This window comes from Falco biarmicus, chromosome 7, assembly GCF_023638135.1.
Source record: "Falco biarmicus isolate bFalBia1 chromosome 7, bFalBia1.pri, whole genome shotgun sequence".
Taxonomy (NCBI): domain Eukaryota; kingdom Metazoa; phylum Chordata; class Aves; order Falconiformes; family Falconidae; genus Falco; species Falco biarmicus.
In genome coordinates, this window is record NC_079294.1 from 8,274,945 (window position 1) to 8,298,882 (window position 23,938).

Consider the following 23,938-nt stretch of genomic DNA (forward strand, 5'->3'; position numbering starts at 1 on the left):
GGATGCGCCGCGCCCGGCCCGGTGCTGCGCGCGGCGGAGCCCCGCGGATGCCGGCGGCGGGGGGCGGCCAGGCCGGGGCGGGCCCGCACGGCGGACCGCTGCGGCACCGGGAGTCCCGTCGGCTGCCGGCGGCGGCGCCGCGCCCCGCCACCCCTCCCGCTGCGGCTCGCTCGGCCGCGCTGGCTCTCGTCACCCTCCTCAGCTTCGCTTCCCGCTTCTACCGCCTGCCGGAGCCGCCGCACGTCTGGTACGGGCCGGGGCCTGGGCCCCTCCGGCGGGCTGGGCCCGAACCCCTGGCTTGGGGTGGGTGGGGGGCGCGTCGGGCCCCCGGGAGCCAGGGCCGCAGGGCAGCCCCGGCCCCGCCGCCAGCCCCGGCCCCGCCGCCAGCCCCGGCCCCGCCGCCAGCCCCGGCCCCGCCGCCAGCCCCGGCCCCGCCGCCAGCCCCGGCCCCGCCGCCAGCCCCGGCCCCGCCGCCAGCCCCGGCCCCGCCGCCAGCCCCGGCCCCGCCGCCAGCCCCGGCCCCGCCGCCAGCCCCGGCCCCGCCGCCAGCCCCGGCCCCGCCGCCAGCCCCGGCCCCGCTCTCCCCGCGTCTCTCGGGACACCGTGCGGAGAGGGGAGCAGGCCTCAGGGGGGCCGCCTGGGAGATCGGTGGGTTGCAGGCTGACACTTTAACGTCTTTTAACTCAATCTGGCGTCACAAGGGCAGGCTGGAGGTTTTGGGTGCTAAACTCTATAAAAAGGGCGCTGCCTAGAATTGCTGAAGTACCCGCTGCAATTTCCCAGTGAATGTAACACATTGTCTCGTGCCAAATGTATGGCACAAACCCCCTATACGATGAAAAACATGAGTAAAAAGACCTTCCTGGAGTTTTTTTACTGTCTTCAGCATTATAGCAGGTTGGTGGTTGGTTATTTTTTCTTTTTTCCAGTTGGGATGAAACTCATTTTGGGAAGATGGGCAGTTACTACATTAATCGGACCTTCTTCTTTGATGTCCACCCCCCTCTGGGGAAGGTAAACTGCTTTTCTGTTACGTGTTTTAGAAGCCAAAGAAGTGGGCCAACAAAACTTTTCCCCTTCCTTCTGGCAGATGGATGTGATGAACACCAGTACCTTTCCTAACTGTTGGTGTTACGGTAGTTTACATTAAGTATCCAGAGCCTCAGCTTGCATCTTTTCTTTATGAAAATACTTTGAATGTAGGAAAATGAAACAGTGTCGCATGGTGGGTATTTGAAGGGCTTGAATTGAACAATGAAGCGGCTCTTTTGTGGTTTGAAGGGGATATGTAACAGAAGGCTACACTTAAAAGGAACCAAGCAGCTCCTGGTAGCTTGTGTGCAAATGAGATGCCTACCACAAAGGACCCTGAAAGCCTTGACTTACTAGTCTGTAATCAAAGAACTTGTTCAAACAACAGTGTGCAGTGTGGATGAAGATACACTCTTCCTGCCTTGGAAAGGTTGTTTTCCTTTCAGGCTGAGCCTCCTTAAATGATAGGAATAGGGAGCTATGGGAGAATCTATAGAGACGGAATTCTCTAGGCTAAATCCCACACCTGGTATTTCTCTTGAGCTTGCAGTCATCCTTACAGCTGGCGGCCAAAGTCCCTTCTGATCCCTTCTGATTTTGCCTTTAGACGAAGGGCAGTATGTATGCATATCAATTACATACATAAGCTCTTGTTTGGGTGATGTGTCTGGATTAAGTGGTTATCCTCTGGATCAGACTTGGCTTCTGTAAAAACCTCACCTGCTGTTGGCTTGGATGCTCCTTCCTCCAATGCAATTTCCCTAATTTTGTCACCTTTTCAGATGCTGATTGGACTTGCTGGCTACCTTAGTGGATATGATGGCACATTTCCTTTCCAAAAGCCAGGAGACAGATATGAGCAGCACAACTACGTGGGAATGAGAGGGGTAAGGTTCTACAGGCTAGTATCAAGCTGGTTGGCTCTCTTGTGCTTTTCAGTACAGAGTGTTATGTCATAAGAACATCTTTTTTGGATCAGATGTCTGTTTAGCCTTGTGCCTTGTCTTTAAGCACCTTAGAAAAGTATTAGTGGTTGTATTGTGAATAAGTCTTTAATATCTGGCTGTGAGAGGCCAGGTAAGAAAGTAAAGTGATTTTTGAGGGCAACCTTTGCTGCTAATTAGTGGGACTGCATTTCTGAGTGGGACAGATACCTTGCCTGTTCTGCAAAGGGAATGTTGCTGAACCTGGGCTTCTGCTTGCTCCGTTCATTGTTCCTGGCTGCTCTACTGGGGAGCCAAGGATGTCAAAAAGCCAGGATTATCCACTGCCACCTGCAGTTTGCCGCCACCACCAGTGACACTGAGCTGAGTAAGCTGATGGAGGTGGGGGGAATTACTGTTCAGAGTGGTATTCTGTCTGAAACCCTGGCTGTACTGCTGTTTAGGAAGACCAAGAGCCATAACACTGACTGCAGATTAACACGAGCTAAAAGAAGAAACAGTGGCCAAGTGCTAGGGCCTAGAAAGAAGAATACAAAATGGGAAGGCATATTTTCTTGGTTTAGTTTCCAGGTCTCCAGTAATTCATGGTTCTAGATTTCTCTGAGTCACAGGAGGGAGAAGTATTAAAACCAGAAATTGAAGAGAACACATTCTACTGTGATGCCGCTTGCTTCTCTTTTGATTTCTGTTCTTTCTTCTGCAACTATCCTCAGCCTTGTTTCTGTAGGGGAGGTGATACTGGTCTGCTAAAGATGTAAGGTACAGGTGTGTTCTGTTCTTAGATTTCGTATTCTAATATCTTGTTAAAATAAATTGAGTATGGTGGATGTGTAGTGCACCTACTTGACATATCTTTTAATGAATATCTGATGTAGTCTAGCAAAAGAATGACTGACTGTTGTAACTGATGCCTCTACAGAACAGAGCAAGCAGCTGTCCTCTGAACAGTGTCTTTGTTCATTTGGCTTTTATCTGATGTTCTTAGTGAGTCAGTTCAGCTACTGCAACACCTCCTGTTGTTGGTAGGTGTGGAAGATGAAGGAAGGGAAAGGGTGTGAGTGTATATTCACCTTGGGGCAGGATTGTAACTTCTCCCATGATCATTATCTTCTGCAGTTCTGTGCGTTCCTTGGTTCCTGCCTGGTTCCCTTCGCCTACCTCACAGTGCTGGAACTGTCAAAGTCACTGCCAGCAGCATTACTCACAGCTTTCATCCTTATTTTTGGTAGGTGTTCCTGCTACAGCAAAATTGAGCAGGTTAATTGTTCAGAGAATTTTATTTCTGGATTATTGTGTGTTACCTAGCCAGGGGATCTTGGAGTTAATGAGAGAGGTTCCCAGAGGCAGAGTAATTCTGCTTTATCTATATATGAGTCTTTTTAATTGGTGGTCCCCTCGAGAATTTTACAGTCTTGTTTAGTTCATAGGTAGTTCTGTTATCTGCACGACCACAGCATTGGACTACATTTTACCTCAATTTTAAGAATTTTTAGAAGGTGGATGGTCAGGAATGACTTTGTGCACTAATGAAGTATTGATGTCTCCCATATGAATTATAGAGGTATCTAACAGCCTACTGCATTACTGTGGAAGAGTTCTCAGTAAGAAATGAGTAAAGTTCCTTGTTGAATTGAGCCCAGTAGAGAAATTAACATTGCAAATGGAGTTAACCCAACTGGAGTTTTGTGAGGACACACAGATACTGAGGCACAGAGATTTAAAATACCCATCATATTAATTTTTCATAGGTAATATCTGAAATATCTTTGCAGATACAGGATGTATTACTTTGTCCCAATATATTCTACTGGATCCCATTCTCATGTTCTTCCTCATGGGAGCTGTTCTGAGTATGGTGAAATGCAACGGCTGTGCGAATAGGTAAGATAACTATGGTAATTTTTTTAAATTTTAAGTACTCAACTTTCAGAGTACTAAAACATGTCTGCCATTTGGTGAATGGCTGAGATGAGATTGTTTCAGGAAATTTGGAGGTGAAAATGGCTCATCGTAGGGGAGAGAAGTTTTTAGTTATCTGGGTTTGTGAAGTTAGGAAGAGGTGGTGTGGCTGGGGTAAACAGAGAGAGAGACTTAATAGGTTATTTTAGCATGAAAGGAAATTTCAGCAGAAATAAGTGTTTAGGGAACTGCAAATCTTGAAAATGAAGGTTAAAGCTTTTTAAAACTTGACAAGAGAGAAAGCTAGTGTAGGGTGTTGTAGTTCAGAGGAGGAGGAGTGAAGGATGGTTGTAACCTGTTCAAGGCTTTGCACCTTAATGGCAAAAATATTAATTTGTTATCTAGAACCAGTCCCTTTGCCTTCGGGCTGGAGAAACAGTTCATCTGTGACTGTGATCCTGTAAGCACTTACAAAATCCTGCTAGCTGTGGTAAATAGTGTAGTTTGTTGGTGTTAGAGAATTGATACCAAAAATCTGAGGGAAATATAGCCAGGATATTTCTGAATAAAGTAGTCAAGTTGCTGAGGATATTTGCTATAGACCCATCTAGAGGAGGGTGGTGTTTTATAGGTATTTGGATATGTTGGAAGCCTTCTTTGTGGCTCAGCTGTACAGAGTAGGTTCCCCACGATGCATCTGGAATTCAAAGACATAAAGGTTTACAAAAAGCAATATAACAAAGGTTATATGAGCAGGTTTTGTTTCATGAAATATTCAAGAACTGATCATATAAATTCTTAGCGTGACTACAGCACACATGGCTAAAACGCAGCCTGTGGTGTCATGTAAGGCCATCCAAGGCCACGGTCATCTACAACACATACCCCAGGGAGTGCAAGCACTAAGTTACAGGGCAGGGTTTGATCAGCTCTGTGTGCTTTGACCTTAACTTATTTCTCATGTCTTAGAGCTAATCCTGTTTTTTAACTCTTTAATTTTATGCAAATTGAAAGCCAGCTGTAGCTATTGTGTTGCTTAGCAGTCACAGAGATTTTGTTTAGTTAAAATACAAGTGTCAAGACATCAGGAGTCAGTAGGAAAAGGGTTTTAAATTCTGCTGTCATCTTTTCTCTGTGGTTCAATTGTTTAGTTTTTAATTTGTTTGCTTTTTGCTGTAGCTTTTGTTTGTGCTTTGGGTAGATGTTTTCCACTATGGCCTTTCTGTTTTAGGAGGAGTGACTACTCTTCCCTCCCTATTCTCCCCCACATCCTTAGCTTTCTGAGAGAAGTAAGTTCGCATTTTATGGAGCAAAAGTCCTGTTTCTATTTTCAGATCTTCCATGTGTCAGACTTTCTCAGACTAGTATTTCGTCTTATACCTGGTGTCTGTTCCCTTCCTTAAAGGGGAACATGTAGGGCTGCCCAGGCCTAAGTGTTGAGCCTTTCTGAAGCCTGTATCAAGACTTCACAAGTCTGTATCTGAAGGCAGTATCCTTGCATCATTCTAGAATTAATGAAAAACTTGTCTTTCTATTCCTCATGGGCTCCTGAGAAGATGGAATGTAACTTTGCAGGGTAACCAATTTGCTGTTTATTTTTCTTATCACAGATGCCCGTTCATGTAGCCATCGTTTATTTAGTGACCTCCTTTATCCATCCTGCAGGCCATTTTCTGCTTCCTGGTGGTTCTGGCTGAGTCTGACTGGCGTGAACCTTGCTGGGGCAATGGGCGTAAAGTTTGTTGGCCTTTTTGTAGTCCTCTTGGTTGGCCTGAACACAATCTATGACCTATGGGACTTGCTGGGGAACCTCAGCCTGTCACTGGTGAGTGTCAAAACCTTTACTTTACGTTAAGGGTTTCTTTGTTTTGTTGGCTTTGTAATTATCCTAGTCTTTGACAACCGCGTAACTAGCCAAACAGTGATACTCTGCCTGCAGCCAACAGGGGCATCTGAGGTGGATGGTGGTAATTAAAACTGAAGTTTATAGTGGAAAAACTATTGCCATACATTCGAAAAAAACCCAAACACACACATGTTAGTGGGATATAATGTCATAAGAGCACAGCAAAAAGGCTGTTGCTTGTTCTTGAGAGAAACTATTACTTTTCCAGTTGGATGAATTTTAGTTCAATCTAGGCTAAAAATGCTTATGGGGAATGGCTGTATGTTCATCATCAGGATCAACAGCAAGATGTTGTCCAGCACTGTTAGATGACACTCAGAGGAGTGTGTGCTGCCTGGCAGCCATGCCTGTGTCTTGCAGCACCTAGTTTGCATAAGCAGCGCAAGCTCAGGCTGCTTCATGAGAGTAAGAGGGCACAGGCCACATAGCAGTAGTATGCTATAGTCCATCATGAGCCAGTCCTGAGGGTGAAGGCAGCTATAGCCTGCTTGATTTCACACACATTTTAGTTCTTAGAAGACTTGCTAGCGTACATTTTATATTTGGGGACTGTGAAATCTGCTATTTGGAGAAATACTTTGTTGTACCATTTGCTGTCTTGCAATCAGCAGGAAAACAGATTCTTCAAGCACGTGTTTTAAAATGTGTTCAGTTCTCCTCTTGTTTCAGCTTCTTCTGAGGCTTGAAAACTCATTTCTTTCACGTACTGTTTTTTTTGTCCTGTTTGTGTCATAAACAGTGGGGATTTGGGGGGACTTCTATTCCTGCAGTGATTTGTTTTCTCTGATAAATGTGAATCGATATGGGCTGCAAAGATGCAATGTTCCAGCTCCAGAGAAGCAGTTCTTGAGCAAAGTCAGTTAATTGCATTTGAAATGGAACAAATCCATCATGTCTAAGCTTTCTGCCAGCAGACGACTGCACAGTGATTTCATTTGAGCTGCTGGCAGCAAAGGCAACAAGCCCCTGAGTTTTAGAATATGTAAAGAAATTTACTCCAGAAGGTAGATGCTTTCTGAATAACTATTTGGCAACCTTGGTCCTTGAGGAGAGAAATAAAAAAAAAAAAAAAAAAGTGAGGATTAAACCCCTGAAAGCCCGAATAACTTATCTCTGCATTTGTTAGGAAACTACTCATGATTATTTACATGCAATGTTTGGGGGACTAATTTGATTCCTATAATTCTCAGCTTATCTTGGTCTGCTGTTCTGGTTTGCTCAACGCTGTCCTTTATGTGCATTTTCTTTTTTGAATTTGCATTGAGGTCTGTAGTTAAAGAAAACCTTTTCACAAAGATTGAAGCATGGCGTGGTCATTTTGAGCAGGGAACTTGAGGTTAATTTGTGTGCCTCTCCACTGCATAAATTTGGTTATGTACCATCAATCAGCATTTTTCCAAGTGCCCGGTGGTTATTAAGTGTTCTGTTGAAGTACTTGAGCTGAGTAACTGTTTCCTTTGTTGACTTCAGTAAGTTCTTAGTTTTGTAATGTGTTCCACTCTTTTTCCATTACTTTGGAAATCTTTGGATCTGGTATTAAAGGAGGAAGAATGATTAGCTTAATCATTTTGTGATAGGTACCATGTAAAAATAATATGGAGGATAGCAAGTACATCTGCCTTCATCCACTCTGAAGTTAGATGCGGACATTTAGCAGTTTTTGCTATGTTTTCTTTGCCCACAGCTATTTATTACCCATGCTGTATTTTACATTATTTACTGTACTACTAGCAGTGTCAGTTGGATGTGAATATGTGATTGATTCTCGGGCATTTGTGTACAAAGCCCCTTTCCAAGTGGCTTAAATAAAAGGCAGCTGAAACACTCACAGGTTTTGTTGCTGACTTCTCTGTAACTTCTGGCTGAGCAGCCACAGAAGTTGCAGTGTGAGAACATCCTTGCTAAGTGAGCTGGCTTCTGTGAAGGAAGCATACCTGGTCCCCAAGAAGTCGTGGTTGCATTCACATTTGCATTGGGAGACTTGTTGGCAGAACAAATTTCTGTTTTCCCTTATGCTTAGCTTTGACATGTAATGTTCTGGAAGCCATGTCCTTGCTGTGATTTTTTTTTTTTTTTTTTTGTATCAAAATCTGTACCACTCGGGTAAACAAGTTAAGGTCCTTGTTTTCAAAGTATTGTCAGTGGGAGCTGCCTCGCCACCTTTGCCAAAGTTAGGGATGCTCGGTGCTTTGGAAGGTCAAACTCTCCTATTACCTGTTATTGTCTTCCTCCCAAGACTCTGACATTTCAGGGTATCACAGCTCCAGCTTTTGGAGGTGCACAGCAAGGTCTGCCTAAGCTTTTACCTCTCTTTAGGCCTTTTTAAGATAATTCTGCAGCCTGCTGAGCTTGCTTGCACGGCAAGCTCCAACTATAGGACTGCTGCTCAAAATCCTGTGAAGTAAGGAGCAGAGTTGTTCCCGCAGCTGCACTGTTTGATCCAGGTTGTGTTTGTTACAGGTCATGTTTGGGAAGCATTTACTGGCTCGTGTACTCTGCCTCATCCTGCTCCCGCTTGCCCTCTACACGGCTATGTTTGCTGTTCATTTTACAGTATTAAATAAAAGGTATTTCACAATGTTTTCTCCAGAAGAAGAATCACTTGTCTTTGCTTTGAATTAAAAGCTATTGATTATGGATTTCTCCATTTTCAGTGTCAGAAGCACAGCCACAAGCTGTGTCTTTGTTTAATTCCCTTCCCAGACTCCTGCATTATTCTTACAGAAAGGCTCTGGCCAAACTGGCAATGAAACTGAATTTGAACTTGAGATTTTATGAAATGCCAAGCAAGTATCCCAACCAAACTCTGTCTTGTTTTTTCCTCCTCTCTGCCTGGACCTTGAAAGTGTCTCAACTCCATTCTTTTTAGTTTTGAAATTTGGAAAAAAAAAAAGTAATTGCTTTGGCTGTGACTAAAAAAGTAAGTCTGAGTGTACCCAAAGGGAGGACTCTTCTCTGAATGCCTTCATCCAAGGAGTGCTTTTTACGCGGAAGGAACACAACAGCTAGTAAAATGGCCAAGTAATGTTCGTCCAAGTAATATGGCAGCATTAAGAGATGAGGTGAATAAGCATTTCACCATAAAAAAGGAATATAAAATTAAATCTGTTATTTTTCAGTTTGTCAGCTGGTCTTACCACTAATCTCTGAGCAGAAATGAGGCTTAAGAAGCCACAGAGAGAGTCTTTCTTAGATCTAACCTGACAGTGGGTCAGTTTGTCGTAAGAACACCTCCAAAGATGGTCGATGGTGCTTTGTCCAGTGCCAGTGTGACCTCAAGGCCTTGCAGGTCTGGACAATTTTCTGCAAGACTCTTTCTGTCTGCTATGATTCACAACTTAGAGTTGTGTGCACCTAAGGGAAAGTCATTTTTCTCCTGATGCCATGTCTGGTTTTATCGTTTTCCTTCTGTAAACACAATTTGGTAATGCGTGACAGGGCTTTGTATGCCTGTTTTGCCAGACCTTGAATTGTCACGTTCTTTGCTCTCTTTTTATAGTGGTCCTGGGGATGGTTTCTTCAGCTCAGCATTTCAGTCCCAGCTGATTGGGAACAATCTTCATAATGTCTCTGTTCCAGAGCGTAAGTATCCAAAGGAATAAACCGCTCTGAGTGTTGTCAGTGTGCATAAGGGTTTAAATAAAAATAGCGTCTCTTATGATTCAGTGCAGGACAGCGCAGGTTATACTGTCATGGTCAGATCCATGTTGTTCCTCTCTGCAGTTTTATGTTATCAACAGAAAAGAAAAAGGATGAAAATAACACTGCTTAGTGTGCCATCACTAGCTGTTTCATTGTATTCCTTCTAGAGGGAAGTGTGCCATTTTGAGGAATTTGACAGTTTTGTGTGCATGCATCTTCTTATTTTTTGGCTTTTATGTTGCCTGAGACAAATTTGTCCTGTTCACCTTAGGTGTTCAGATGTGTGGTTTATTTCCAAAATATGTGTAAATGAAAACTATCAACTCCTTTGTGACACAGCATACCCCTGGTTCAGCTATGTTGTATTCAGCATGCATGTGAATTTAGGGGGAAGATGGCTCTATGGCTGTTCCCTAATCCTCAGCTGGCTAGGGACTGTTGAGCCTTTAATATGATACAGCTTTCTGATTAGTTCAGCTTTTCTTTGGCTGTGCCCTGCTCCAGAGCTCTGCTGCTGGAAGAGCATCAGGTCCAGTCTCCAAGACTTGTATTGGGAGGCTGTGAAGGACAGTGTCTTCAGCCAGGGAGAGGATCAGCTCCGCTGACAGTGGAGCTTGCCTCCCTTCCCTCTTGTATTGCTGTAGGGGATGGGGGTGATGGGGTGCTTCCAAGTAGTCACATGCTTTTCAAACTTGACAGTGCTTTAATTTGACTGTATATTCTTATGGAAAGCAATCCCAAAACCTCTCGTTATTGAGATTACAGAAGAACTAGCACTTTCGTTTGTGTTAAAACTAGATGGGAGAATTTGAAGTGTGTCAGCTAAATGTTATGTAGCAGTTTTACTGAATTGTGGTTGGGGCTGGAAGGTAAGCTTGCAATGAGCTGCTTGGAGTAATGTGTCAAACAGGAAATGAACTTTCATTAAAACAAAGCAGAATGCATGCCTAATCAGAGCACTGCAGACCAGCTGGGGAGGGGGGAATATTTATAGGAGAGCTGCCTTTTGTCTTTTTTCCTCCTTCCTTCCCGTGTAGACTTGGCGTATGGGTCTGTTGTCACAATGAAGAACCTTCGGATGGCAGGAGGATACCTTCACTCCCACTGGCACCTCTACCCGGAGGGCATTGGGGCTCGCCAGCAGCAGGTTGGTGTGCTGTGGTACTGCTGCCTCTGACTACAACCATTGACTTGCTCCCATTGCACTTAGCATTAGAGGCTGTTGTGACAGGAGCTGTGTATTTACTTATCATCTGTTGCCCTCTTGGTGCCACAGCTGTGCACTTGGCTTGGAAATTGTGAGTAAAAAGGGTTCTGGAAGAAAGCCTACCATTTTGCACCAGAGAGGTGACTTAGAGTAACAAGGCTTCATTGTAGTACCAAGACCACCCTCCACAGATGGAGGCCAAGAGGACTTAAAAATAATCTTCCATAATGAGAGGAAGGCTGTAAAACTTACGTTTAATACAAATAAATTATCTTACAGGTTTCTTTGCTATCTTTTAAAAGCAACAGGACTGTGTGGTGTTTTCACTCCTGCCACTGGCCTCTGTCACTTTACATGGATTATTCTCCTTTTAGGTCTTACTTTCCTCATCTGTCACCAAAGAGTGTGTAAGGCTTTGCTCATTAAATTAGATATCTGTACATCAGTAAGCTAGCCATAATGAAACTATCTGAACTCTCTAAGGGCTTCTGAACAAATGATTAAGCAAAGTAAAAACCAGAAATCATGTAAGTATTGCTAATTAAGTAATACAGATATTGATTTCTTATTTTTGTCCATCATCAAGCTTCACAAATCTTTGCAGCTTCTGCAGCTTTCCCAGGATGTGTTTTGTGTTTTGCATGGTAGTGTCTAAAAATTGCTCTGAGCTCCTTGAAAGGAAGTTGCCAGAGAAGAACAAGTGTTTTTTAACTCCCTTCAGTCTGTGTGGTGAGGAAGAAGTTTTCAGAAATGACAGCTTTGTCTCAATCTTTTCGTGCTGTTCTTCCCAACCAAAAATTGACATTGATGTTTATTATCATAGATGGAGATGTCATACCAAAACTAGCTCAAGGATATGCAAAATTTGAGTGCAGAGCGTTCTTTATGACGCTAAAAGCAGGGAGGGGGGATTTAGAGAGGACACTGATGGGAGTTTCTGTGAGGGTAAGTGGGAAAAGGTGGAGATTCTCCCGAACTGTGCTCCCTGCACTGGAGGTCAAGCAAGGGTAGGGGCCTATGGAGAGAAGGGAATTTACACCTCAGACACTCCTGTATGTTCTGCCTCTCACCTGCCCGCTGGGCCATCCCACCTGAGTGGCAGGCACAGGTCTGGTACTGCTGGGCTAGGGTCCCACAGGGCAGGGCTTGCTGCTGCTGCTGGAAGAGGAGGGCGAGCAAAGTGGGCACGGTTCCTCATGCTGCTTGGGAAGGTTGCTCTCTGGGGCAGCACCCTGGGGCCAGGTGGTCTCTCCTGGCCATGGTAGCAGTAGGAGCAGTTACTCTGTGAGACTGAGCAAGCCAGTAAGGGTTAGCTAGGTAACGTGTGTGGCTTTAACATTTGATCCCTGAATCCTTACCTTGCCTGCATCTTTTGGCAGAAGTATTATGGTTGTCACAGGCAGCCTGTTGTCTACTAGTGATGTCTGTCTGTAAAGCCAGTGCTGTTTCTATCTCCTGACTGGTCAGTGATTATTCAAAAAGGTCAGGTTTGGATATCCTGTTGTTGTAGGAGGAGCGTCTGAAGTAGGGTGAGAGGAGGTCAAGCTGTTTGGTCAGAGGCTGTTTGTTACTCATGATGTGTGTGAACTGCCATTACGTGTAATGCTCCTGAGTGTACGGGCTATACGCTGAACAAAAGGTGCGATCTGGGTTAAGGAGTGGCCAGTGCCTGACTTTCTATGGGCACTATCATAAAAGTCATCCCAGGGTTTCCATGGGACTGGTGCATTCGTTTGGGACTTTGGTATGCTGGCAAATGTGTGTCTGCTATCACAGCTTTTTTCTTGTTTGGTAAAATAATTTATCCTGTGCTTTCAGGTCACTGCCTACTTGCATAAAGATTTGAATAACCTGTGGATTATAAAGAAACCTGATTTGGATACAGGTAACAAATACCAGTAAAATGTCTTTTATAATTGCTACTTCTGTTTTTCACTTAAATACTCTGAGTTCCCTCTAGGGCACAGTATCATTTGTGGATATGAGGGGGGAGAGAAGGAAGAACAAGGGGAATCTGGCTTCATCTCAGTTAACAGTTTGTGTCTACCGTGAGTTGGGTTTTTTTCTCCAGATCGTACAGCTAAAAGTAAAGAAGCTTTTCTCAGCTGAAGGTTGCATTGACAACTTTTCAGCTAGGTAGGGCTGCAAATAAGAGGAAATTAATCTGAATTTAGTTAATATTTTGTGGAATCTGTTATTGTGGCTGTGGGTCCTGGAGAAGATGGGTTCTGGTACTTTCTGATATCTTGTGGTCGACTGATTTGCATGGGTGCTTGCTTGAGACAAGATGAGAATACTGAACGTGAGGATCTATGGTTTGTACATACATCTGTTCTTTTAGAGTATCCTCTAGTGTAGCTGAGGAGTGTTTGGTCTGGCAGAGTTTCCTTTCTTCACCTGCAACATGTGTATATAAAAATTAACAAGAGCTGTCTAAAACAACAAAAAATGCGAATAAGTTAGATATAACAAAATTATAATCAGTGTTGCAAGAATCATTTTTAGTTAATAAAATAAATAAATAAATATAGTTTTGGTGTTCAGTTAGCCTGACCAGGCATCCTCTTTATTTAAGGGCAGTATGTGCTGCTTGGGGTCATGTTCTTTGGAGTAGCCCTCAGGGCTGGTCTTCAAACTGTAAACTGGTTTACACCAAGCTTAGAGTCGACAAATCAGTTTACCTTGTGTTGTCAGCTTGAGGCACGAGCATTCCCAAGAAATGTTCTAAGACCCCGATAGGTTTGTCAGTGCATTGATATGATTAGTTTGCCTTCTTTCTGCAGATCTGTCAGACCCCTCGAGCCCTGTGGAATTTGTGAGACACGGAGATATTATTCGTCTGGAGCATAAAGAGTAAGGACATTTTCTGGGATTCAAAGAGATTCTGTGATTGTGTAGAATTAGTGGGAGATTTGTCCTGCTGGAGGGCTATGTGGTTAGGCCAGCACAAGCAGGCTGTGTGACAGGTGTCTGTATATCTGCATTTTGAGTGTGGGGTATATGGAGTTCTTCTCCTACGGTTTGTTTTGAAGGGTGTCTGTTAAATGGGAAACTTAACAGAACCGCGCAACTTGATTAGAAATACCTACCTAAGAAGCAGAGGGACTTGAGCTGTGCAATATTAAGGGTAGCTCTTCTGCAAAGAAGCAATTTCAAAACCCTCGTTCTGTTGTCTATCCCCACTCGTGAGTTTTCTAGGCAAATAGGATGTGGGTTTTTTTGTCCGTGTAGCGCGAGTGTCCTGTTCCTGTGTGCATAGGCAGTATCCAGCTGAAGTTTTCAACAGCGCTGAGCTCACCGCAGTGAAACACTTGGAATTGAAATGTCAGCTGGAGCCGTCCCTCTCCGCAGGGAGCACGCAGGCGGAAGCAAGGAAGCCCTGGTGGCTTGATATTTAATCTTCACCTAGTCTAATGTCACTGTGCCACAATGCTGCAGCTTTGATTTCTTAACAGAAGCTCTAAGCTCATGAGCCTGGAAAAATCACATGTATATTCAGTATTGCATGGTCACAGACCAGGGCTTAGGTTTCCAAAACGATTTTAAGATTTATATAAAATACAAAATACAAAAAACCCTCCAAAAAAACCCACCTTGAAATTTTGGGTTATACAATGGAATGTATGATAACGAAGGTGGTGACACGGTGATGAGGCAGCACTGGTTCGGTTTCGGTCGCGGGAGGTGACAGTGCGGCGCTGCGGGGAGGAGCCGGCAGGTGGCGCTGGTGCGCCGCGCGCGCCGCAGCGGCGGGGGGGGGCCCTGCGCTGAGGAGGGGCCGGCCGGGACCTGGCCCCGTTGTTCTGCCGGCCTCGGTTAGCGGGCCCTGCCGGGGCGGGGGGCTGCTAATGGGGGCCACTTACCCCCCCCGAGTAATAAATAGTACGGTCTTCCCCCTCAGAGCCCAAACCGATCATCGGGGGAGGTCAGGATCCTGCTCCGCTTCTCCTGAGCGCAGGCTGGTTACCCCCACCTTTACTCTTCATTTTAAAAAACACCCAACCGAACAAAACCGGCCATGTTTTTTCTACTTGGAGGTGGTAGGTTGGATTTATTCGTGCCCTCCTCCTCCTCTGGCCCTGCCTGGTGTGGCATAACCTCAGAGCAACGTGGGGGGAGGCCCGTGGCTGTGAAGGCGCGGCCTGCCCGGCCCTGGCTGGAATTCAGTGGGCAAAACGCTGGCAGCTCCTGCATGGCTCCAACAGAAGTTCTTATCACAAACTGACTGAGACATAAAAACAAAATGAGGTTTGACTTTTACTTTCATTGCAGAACTTCTAGAAATCTTCACAGTCACCAGCATGAGGCTCCCCTGACGAGGAAGCATTTCCAGGTCACTGGCTATGGAATAGTAAGTAAATGGCAAGATAAAACAAAAGCTTCTTTTGGGGAGAGTTCATACCGTGCCATCGGGATTTATTCTTGCTTGTTTAGTTTGTTAGCCAAGGTGGTAGATGTATATCTACCATACTGGAGGAGAAGATGATTCGGTATGAAGTATCTTATCTCATGTTTAAGGTCTGTTTAATGTGAATGCAGATAAGAAAAAAATTTAAGCTTTTACTGCCAGTCTGGCTTTGGCAGCGTTCAACTCCAGAAATGCCAAAATGAACAACCTTGAAGTTGCTCTGACAAGAATTATTTTATGTATTTGGCCTCGTCACATAGACAAGTCGCTTTTTTGACAGAATGATGACAGAATTTTGAATCACGAAAATGAAATCTGCTTTGAAGGCTGAATTTCCAAACGCAAGGGGCTGTTGCCTAAACCCCTTCTGTGAAGCAGCCAAGTTACCCCTATTTAAAATGTAACTGAGCCACAGTGAAGTTTGAATTGGAAGCAAAAAACTTTAAGGTTGACAAGACACAAATGTATTTGTGAGTGGTTGCTCATGTCTAGAATCATCTCTTCCTGATGGGGAATCTCTCTTGTGAAGTCTGAGCACGGGTAGCCTGGGCTCCTTTGTTTAGCTTTGCTACCATTAAGAGTTTCAGAAGTTCCTATTTGCAGTGCTTTGATTCTGTATGTCTTCTAGTTGTTTGGGTTTTTCCCTTTTTTATGTTTTTTTTTGTGGGTTTTTTTTCCTCCTGTGGTATGTTTGCATGATAGAATGGAACAGGAGACTCCAATGACTTCTGGCGGATCGAAGTGGTAGGCAGAAAGGCTGGGAAGCTCATCAAAGTCCTACGGAGTCAGGTCCGGCTAATCCATGTGGCCACAGGGTGTATACTGGGCTCTTCTGGAAAGACTCTGCCAAAATGGTAAATAGCATGTAAATCCCCTCCACCCCTGCAAGGTCTTGAGCTGGCATGTTCCTTTGCTCAGTGGTACTTTTAAACTAAACGATAACCACATTTCCTCCGTTTCTTTATCCTTAAAATTATAAAAAAAGTAACTCACAGGTACCAAAAACATAACCAGAGGGGAAGGTCTGTGTTAGGGTTATGCAGTCTGTTACAGTGAAGGTATACAGCTCTGAAAAATAATATCCCTTACTAAGACATGAGCCTTGTCATCTGGTAAGTCCAGGAGGGGATGGCAGATGTATTCTTCAAGGCCTGTTTTATCTTTGGGGTTCAGAAAAATTGCTAGAAACTGGGGCAGTTCATACTGTTCCATACCATAATCCTCAAAATTTCTTTTTTTTGGTAGTAATTTGTGGTTGGAAGACCTGCCATTTTTGCATGCAGCACCTGAAGCAAGGGCAATGGTAACAAGCTGCTGTTAGCAGTGGTAGGGATTTAGTATGTCCTTGAATTATATATTTTCATCATTAAAATGAGGTGTATACAGAGACATCTAGATTAATGCCAAGCAAGCTGCTGTATCTGCAGAGCTGTACTGTGTAGGGTGCTAACATGGATCCTGAAGTAGCAGGCTGTGCAGTCATGTTGCTTCTCTTTCCAGAGCAGCCTCCGTTACTGCTAGCTTATGTTTCCCTTCAATGTGTTATGGTAGAAAGGGCTTCTAAGGAATCCTGTGGGTGCTGAATCATAGTCAGTGCAGGCAGATACCTCTGGGGACTGCCTGCACAGGAATTGCAGCTGCCATTTAGACTGTACCAGTGAAACTGGGCATATGGGTAGATAATGTGATTGGTTTTGAAAAAAATAAATCACTGCCTCTGTCAACAGCATTCAGGAAAGGGGGTATTATTTTTTTTCCCCCTAACACAAATTGACCCTGTGAAGTTACCGCCACAAAATATTGATGACATTAAGAGCTGAGGGGAAAACATACTTGTTAATTGCAAATAAGAATGGTTAGAGTATATTGGATTTTTATTTTTTTTAGGAATTTAAAGGGTAGTAATCACTGTCCTTCAGAGAATTAAGTGGTGATTAATTAATGGAATTAATTAATTACTGGAGTTAAGTCTGCTAAGTGGTGATCAGTAGAAAATTCCTTATTAATCTGTCACATTACTGCAGGGTTTGATGCAGTGTCTCCCAAAGTGTTTGATGTGACCTGCTAGAAATAGGGTGACAGACTAAATGGATAGTTGGTGGGATCTTCTGAAGTCATTCTTTTGTGTCTGTAATACAGTTGCTGTAGGCACGGATTGACTCAAATTAATGATGGTGATTTTCTTCTGGATAGACTGTAAGGGTTGACTTGAAGTAGTTTCTAGTTGTCAGTGTGCATCATCTTCAAAAATCCCACTGCTTATGTGTGGATCTAGGTTTTTGAGTTTAGATGCCCAAAGTTAGAAATGTAGTTCAAATTCAGTAGAATTTTGATGTTGGCTGCCTTGCAAATCTGTTTTGGTTTCTACATGGTTCTTAAAGCATGTACGAGTGTGTCAGAATGCAGCTGCTGTGGTTGAGTGGTATGGTAGGTGTTATGGAGAAGTTTAAAGCTAAATGGGGGAAAAAAACCAGAGAGGAACTGGAAATATTGAGTGATCTTTTGTGGGGTGGTGGCTAACTGTTCTGCTGTTCCTCAGGGGTTGGGAACAAGTGGAAGTCACCTGCACACCATACCTGAAGGAGACCCCCAATTCCCTCTGGAACTTTGAAGATCACATTAACCCTAAGTGTAAGTCATTTATTTAGTTTTTCTTTGAGAGTACATCTTGGCTTGCTGTTAAAGGAAGGGATGAGCTATCACATGGCAAGAAGTGGCATTCAGTGTTTGGAATTTGTTGTTCTTTCCCAGCTCAAGTGTGAACTTGCTGAATTTGGGCCAGTTGTTCAGAGATGCATAGCGTTTTTCTACTTCACTGTTTGTACCGTAAGCTGGTGATAGTGCTTCAAGTGTAGAGGAAGTATAAAGAGTTTTAAGAATTTTGAGATATTCATGGGTAACAAAAGTGTGTTTTATGGATGCTGCAGTACATTGTTATTTTTAACATAATAGGTTTAATTAGGTATTATTGTCATAGATGGGAATATGTCATATATACTTCAATGATTTTTTTTTTTTGGGGTAAAGCTAGGATCCGTCATGTTCTGGTATATTTTATTCTCTTATGGGGCATGCTAAATAATGACTTTGCAGTACTGTCAAGAAATGAATAGAAATGTGACAGAGGACTAAGTTTGCCAATAACGACAGATGGGCCTTGCAGCCTCATCCAGGAGTTAGATATGTGTCACAGCCTCATTTGGCCTGAATTATTTGATATAATTTTCTTCCCATGAATTGCAGATGACTTGGGCTAAGATCGTAGTTATTAAAACATCTAGTGTTCGTCATCCTTCCAGAGTGACTGTATGCAAGCCAAAGGAGAGAGAGATCCTGGGCTGTTGACTTGGTAGAATTTCCTCTTCTGTTGTAATGTATTTTACATTCCCACACTTGTGGCTCATTTACAGATAAACAACAGCCTATGAACAATATGTCTCTAATTTCAGCTAGAAATTTGATGGACTTTTATCTGTTTCTCTTGCTCCTGGAAGTAAAGGAGGAAATGTAAGAGTAAATCAGTTGTGAAATTCATTCAGAGATACTTTTGACTGCAAGCCTCTGTGTTTAGAATAGGAATGAATTGTGTAGTGAATTAAAAGAGGTGTTGGAAGCAGATTTGTCACAGGAGGAGTTTAGTTTATCGTGAAAGAGGCAAATAAAATTAAAGCATACAGACTTCTAATCTATTTTTCTCTCTTTTTCTAAAGTGCCCAATATCAGCCTGGATGTTTTAAAACCCTCTTTTGCAGAAATTCTGCTAGAATCCCACATGGTTATGATTCGGGTAAGATATCGTTAATTCTAGGTTATCGTTTTCTTCCCCCTTTCTCTTGTGTCAAAAAAAAAATAGCATTTTCTGAAAGATCTGGATGATGGCTGCAAGCTAGGGCAGAATTTACATGCCCCAGCAACCTACTTGAATTTATACTTAGAAAAAGGGGTGGTCTTGCAGCTAAATCTCCTAAAAGTTTGGAAGCCTTGGGCTTGATGCCTGGCTCTGCTGTTGGTGTGATCTAGCTACAGCCCAGTTATGTAATCCCTCCACTGCTGAAATCTGGTTCTGTAAAGGCGAGATGGAAATTTTTCCTACCCTACTGGAAGGTTTTAAAGTTAAGTTAGTATTTGTGAGGCAGGAGGATATTGCTGTGGTCAAAGTCAGGAAAATTAGCTGAACAGCCACTTAGGAGAACAATAAATGTTTGGATTGAAAATGGAAAACTTCTAATTTGTTTTAAAGTTGATCAAGTTGATGTGTTTTCTGCTTTTGTCTTCCCTGTTTATCCCTGAATAAAAATAAAAATAAAAAGAGAAGCTGGATTTAATATTTTCAAGGTGGACTGCTCTTGCAGTCTTTTCCTGTTATTGTTCTTTGTGCTCTTGGCCACAGTCCTTTTGCTTCCAGCCCTTCAATCCTTTGTCTGAAGAATGAGAAGTTACTATTTTGAGAAAGGAGTCTAAGGTTTTATTTGCTAGTGTTTGTAAAGCTCTTCTCAGATTCTTAAGAGAAAGAAGGTAGTCAGGCAAGTTATTATTAATGCTGAGCATTTCCATGGCAACCAGCGGTAACACTGTCTCAGGTAAAGAAGCACCTGCATGAGTTTCCATGGAAATAATCTTCCTGGGGCTTTTATTTTCAGAGTGGAGGGAAACCTGTCAAAGTAGTCTCTTAATTAACAAAGGTCTTGCTTATGCAATATGTGTCCTCAAGTGACAGAAAAGCAGGAGGAGAGAAATGAGAGAATACTGCCTGTAATGGTACCCAAAGAACATTTTCACTTGCAAACTAATAATAAAAACTTTCATTGTCCTTATTGTGGCCATCTCCAGATGATGATGTGTTTATGTAGACAGAAAACAGTCTTTACTCAGGAAGAGTATTCATGTGTGTTTGTGTACCCAGACATTGCTGGGCAGGCTTTGCAGCATAACTGCCTGCTCATTTAAATTTTATTTTGACTTGTCTGTAGGGAAACAGCGGCCTCAAACCAAAGGACAATGAAGTTACATCCAAACCTTGGCACTGGCCCATCAACTACCAGGTATATTGATCAATCCACCTTCCTTTCTGTTTTCAAGTGGTTCTGCTGTGCTTCTTGAAGCATGGCACCTCTTAATTGCATTGAACGTGTTGTCAAGTTTATTTTGTAACACCTGAGCTACATGAATGGGAGTTTGTCTCACCCTTGACACTGCAAAATACAAACTGGACTGATGGAAACCCATTTTACTCCCTTCTTATCTGTTTCCTCAGGGCCTGCGTTTTTCTGGTGTCAATGAGACCGATTATCGGGTTTATTTGCTGGGGAACCCGGTAAGTTGGAATGGGAGGTTCTAAGCCAATGCCTTTAGCAAATTTTAGCTTAGTCTTGCTTCTGCCAGTGGCAATGATTCTCTTCCTTGCCCTCCTCCTTTTGGACTGTCTCTCTCATTGTACTCTTATGCTTGAATGTCATTTCCTCTCTTGTGCACATGTCCAGCCTAAAGTCCAAAATCTTTTTTTCCTATGTAGGTGATTTGGTGGCTAAATCTGGTCACTATTGGGTTATATCTTCTGATAACAGTTTCCACTGCAGTGGCCCTGAAGAGAGGTGTCCAACTGACATCTGAACTCAAAGGTGAGGTCAGTCTTCCTATCCTCCCTGCATTATAGAATCCCTATTATAACATCTTGGTTTCCTGATACAGAAAAGCTCAACCTGGAACTCCTGTATTTAAATTTATTTTTTTTTAATATTGTATTAAAACGCTCTGAGTTGAATAGAATATACTCAAGGTAGCTGTACATACAAAGCACTAAGTTATATAGTGCTTTGAAAGTGTAGCACTGAACAACGCAACTGTTAACAAAGGGTTCCATCCTAGAAATAATCACTCTGATGAACAAATCTCACTTTTTGCTTGGCAGACTATTCCTGATTAGTTGCCAAACTTCCTAAGCCTGTAAGACTCGATCAGAAATCCTCAAGTCAACAAGGGCCCTGAGACACCCAGTTAGCCAAAGAGAAGAGCTCTGGAAGTGACTCCCAGGCAGGAGGTGTGATCAGTGGCTTCTCAAAAGTCTTATCACTCCTTTGCTGGAGATTTTGGAGCTGGTCTGGGTATAAGTTGGCATCTTAAGGTGATCCTAAGATATGAGTCTCAGTAGGCTTTTGCTACCTTGTTTTCTAGCAGGAGACTAGGGCTTGGATTAGTCAGCGGCTCACATGGCAGCTCTGCTTTGGAGGTGATCACCCAGCCTAGCATGGGAGTTGCATATGAGCTGCTCAAGAGACAAGATGCTGGCCACAGTTGGTCTCACTTACATAGATTACTGCAGCTCAGAAATGACCAGATGTATATATGTTGGAAAGACTATATTTGATCTGGACATACCAGTAGGAGGAGGTGATAAAATGTATGTCAGGGAACCTTCCCTGATTCAGAGATCTACTCGTCCCATAGTTTTTAGCTTGTTCTGCTTTGCAGGCTTCCAAGGTGTTCTTTCTAGTAGAGATACTTATTATACATGTGTTACTGATAATAGGCTTCCTTTTCATAAATGCCTTCTGCCGGCACCTTAAAACTGTGTGGATGGCAGGACTTTGTATACCAAGGGTGGGAAAGCACTGAGCTTGGGTTATCAAGCAGTGTCCACAAGGAAAAGAGTGGGAGCTTCATATCTCTAACAGGTCAATAGTGAACAGGACAGGTCTTCAACAAAAGTACTGCAAGGAGCTACCTGCTTTGGGTGTAAGGGAGACAGACCAATCGGATCAATGCCCGGCTCTCAGGTTCTGCCTGTGCTCTGTACTACTGTAGTATGCATGGTGTTTTCAAATGAGAAGTGTTTCCTGATATTTATGCAAAGCAAATGACAAATGCAAGAGATGCAATGATCCTTTCTTATGTCAGGTGCCAAGGTTATGGAGCTTTTGACAAATTCTAAAAAGTCATACTTTGACCGTTCCAGTTTACGTCAGTGGTTGCTTTGTTTTGTAGATCTCCCTGTGGGAAGTGAATTCTTAATTGTGATGTGAAACTATTAAATTACACGATAAGTTACTGGCTAAGCTGCATGCAGACGTCAGAGCTCTCACTCCCTTCCCCAGGCTCTGAGAGCTAGGCAACATTTCTTTCCAGGAAAGGCTGGCAAAGCGATCATTTGGATGTCTTGTAGTTTTATTGCAGAGAGAATAAAAACCATCAGAAACTGCAATGACCTAATTAGTCTGATATACATGCTGAGAAACTGCAAATCCAGTCTTACCATAGAGCATGGTCAGCCTCCTGCCAGTCCCTTTGTATATCTTTTCTAGTAACTGTTCTCCTGAAAAGTGTTTGTATGCTTATAAAGAATGCAGCTAGGATGTTGCAGAGCCTTGAAGCAATTTCAGACCAGTGCATGGCTTCCTGCAAAGATCATTCCTATTGAGTTTACTTAATGTGGTAAGGTTTGCAAGTAGGAGCTGTAGCTGAGTTTTGCCTCTGCTGTTTATTTGTGTTCCAGAACTGTCCAGAGTCATGCTACATGGTGGAGGGCAGATCGCGCTGGGCTGGCTCCTTCATTACCTCCCTTTTTTTATGATGGGACGAGTTCTCTACTTTCACCACTACTTTCCTGCCATGCTTTTTTCCAGCATGTTGACAGGTAAATACTAGAGTCTGGGAGAAGACAAGGCAACGAAACAGGTGAAATTCTGTTAAATAGAATGTTTTCAGGCTGAACAGTTTGGGGGGGTTTAATAGGTTTTCTGCTTGCTTGTGCAAAGTGCTTGAAAACATTGACTAATTCAAAATGTTTTCCACAAAGCAGCACAGTGCCGAATTGTCCTTTTTTTGTTACAACTCTGAAGAGGCAGTCATGGCCAGTGCTTAGGGCATTTGAATTTCAAGATGTGATTCCTATTCTTTGCTGTTTCACTGTTCTAATACATGTTTTTATACAAGTTACTTCCCTTTGTTTGCTGCCCCCACTTTTCTGTCATGTCTGTTTATAATTCAGTCTTGGTAGTTTTTCGTGTGATTTTGTACCAACTAACTTAGCATCTGGGACCCAGATCTTTTTTGCATTTATTCAAAAGGTAGGAAAAAAGAGCCTTCTGCTGATGCAGAACAATCCCTATAGTTCTGAAGGTTATTAGGGTAAATGAACATTGACAAAGTCTTCTGCTGTTAACAGAGCTTTGGCAGCCCAGTCTATGACTGAACCTAACAATTCTGTTCTTTGGCCTCTGCACTGCTCCCAACTTCTACCTCTTCCTTCTTCTAGGAATCACCTGGGACGCTCTACTGAAGTTCTGTGCTGGATTCCTGTTACCTAGCACTACAGCTAGAAAAGTGTATGGAGGGGGGTTCCTGGCACTGGTTCTGCTCATCATGTACAGGTGAGTGCTGAAAACTGAACTTTCCCTGAATGTGTGACAGTCACTGTCTCAATGGATACCTTACTGCCTGTTAATTATCCTTAGCCTTTTTCTCTGCCTCTCTTCCCTGCTGAACTTGTCAGACATCGTGAAACCCAGTCCTAAACCCTTTATTATAAATATATTTATTTATAAAATTTATTAGATTCTGCATCTGTGTCCCATTAATGCATTATAAAACATCTTTCCATTGCAGGGAGTCTTCCTTTTATCATAGCACTCAGTGTGAACACCATTCTCCTCTGAACCCACAGTGCAGTGGTTTCTGATTGTAGTCCCAATGCTAGATCATGCCAGATCCCTCAAATACAGCCAAATTCTTCATTACTGTAGGTTTTCTCAGCTGGCTTTTCTCCAAAGCTGTTGCTTTCTAAGAGAAAATACTGCAATAGAACTGTGTACTATGTATATATGTTGTGTTTGGCAGAGATGAGAAGATCCTCAGTGGTACTTAGAACGGCCCAAAACCAAAAGGTCCCATATTTGTGTGGACTA

General features: G+C 43.2%; 1 protein-coding gene across 12 annotated transcripts in view; it reads left to right on the plus strand.

Annotated features, from left to right (window-relative positions):
- Positions 1-2: 2 nt before the first annotated feature.
- Positions 3-23,938, plus strand: part of POMT2 (protein O-mannosyltransferase 2) — a 38,778-nt gene continuing 14,842 nt past the window's right edge. For 10 of the 12 annotated variants that reach the window (XR_008823305.1, XR_008823306.1, XR_008823307.1 and 7 more), the window contains exons 1-20: positions 3-247; positions 930-1,014; positions 1,815-1,919; positions 3,093-3,201; positions 3,749-3,857; positions 5,541-5,700; positions 8,242-8,348; positions 9,281-9,363; positions 10,461-10,570; positions 12,449-12,515; positions 13,414-13,483; positions 14,903-14,981; positions 15,741-15,892; positions 17,578-17,669; positions 18,749-18,825; positions 20,009-20,080; positions 20,293-20,352; positions 20,551-20,656; positions 22,528-22,668; positions 23,290-23,404. Coding sequence is in view for 2 of the 12 variants with exons in the window: in XM_056347896.1 (XP_056203871.1) it covers positions 3-247; positions 930-1,014; positions 1,815-1,919; positions 3,093-3,201; positions 3,749-3,857; positions 5,541-5,700; positions 8,242-8,348; positions 9,281-9,363; positions 10,461-10,570; positions 12,449-12,515; positions 13,414-13,483; positions 14,903-14,981; positions 15,741-15,892; positions 17,578-17,669; positions 18,749-18,825; positions 20,009-20,080; positions 20,293-20,352; positions 20,551-20,656; positions 22,528-22,668; positions 23,290-23,404 (2,144 nt within the window). In the remaining 10 variants the exon portion in view is untranslated. Of the gene's footprint in view, positions 248-555; positions 898-929; positions 1,015-1,814; positions 1,920-3,092; positions 3,202-3,748; positions 3,858-5,540; positions 5,701-8,241; positions 8,349-9,280; positions 9,364-10,460; positions 10,571-12,448; positions 12,516-13,413; positions 13,484-14,902; positions 14,982-15,740; positions 15,893-17,577; positions 17,670-18,748; positions 18,826-20,008; positions 20,081-20,292; positions 20,353-20,550; positions 20,662-22,527; positions 22,669-23,289; positions 23,405-23,938 lie in introns of those variants that run through there. The other 2 variants (XR_008823313.1, XM_056347898.1) reach the window with 2 other exon arrangements.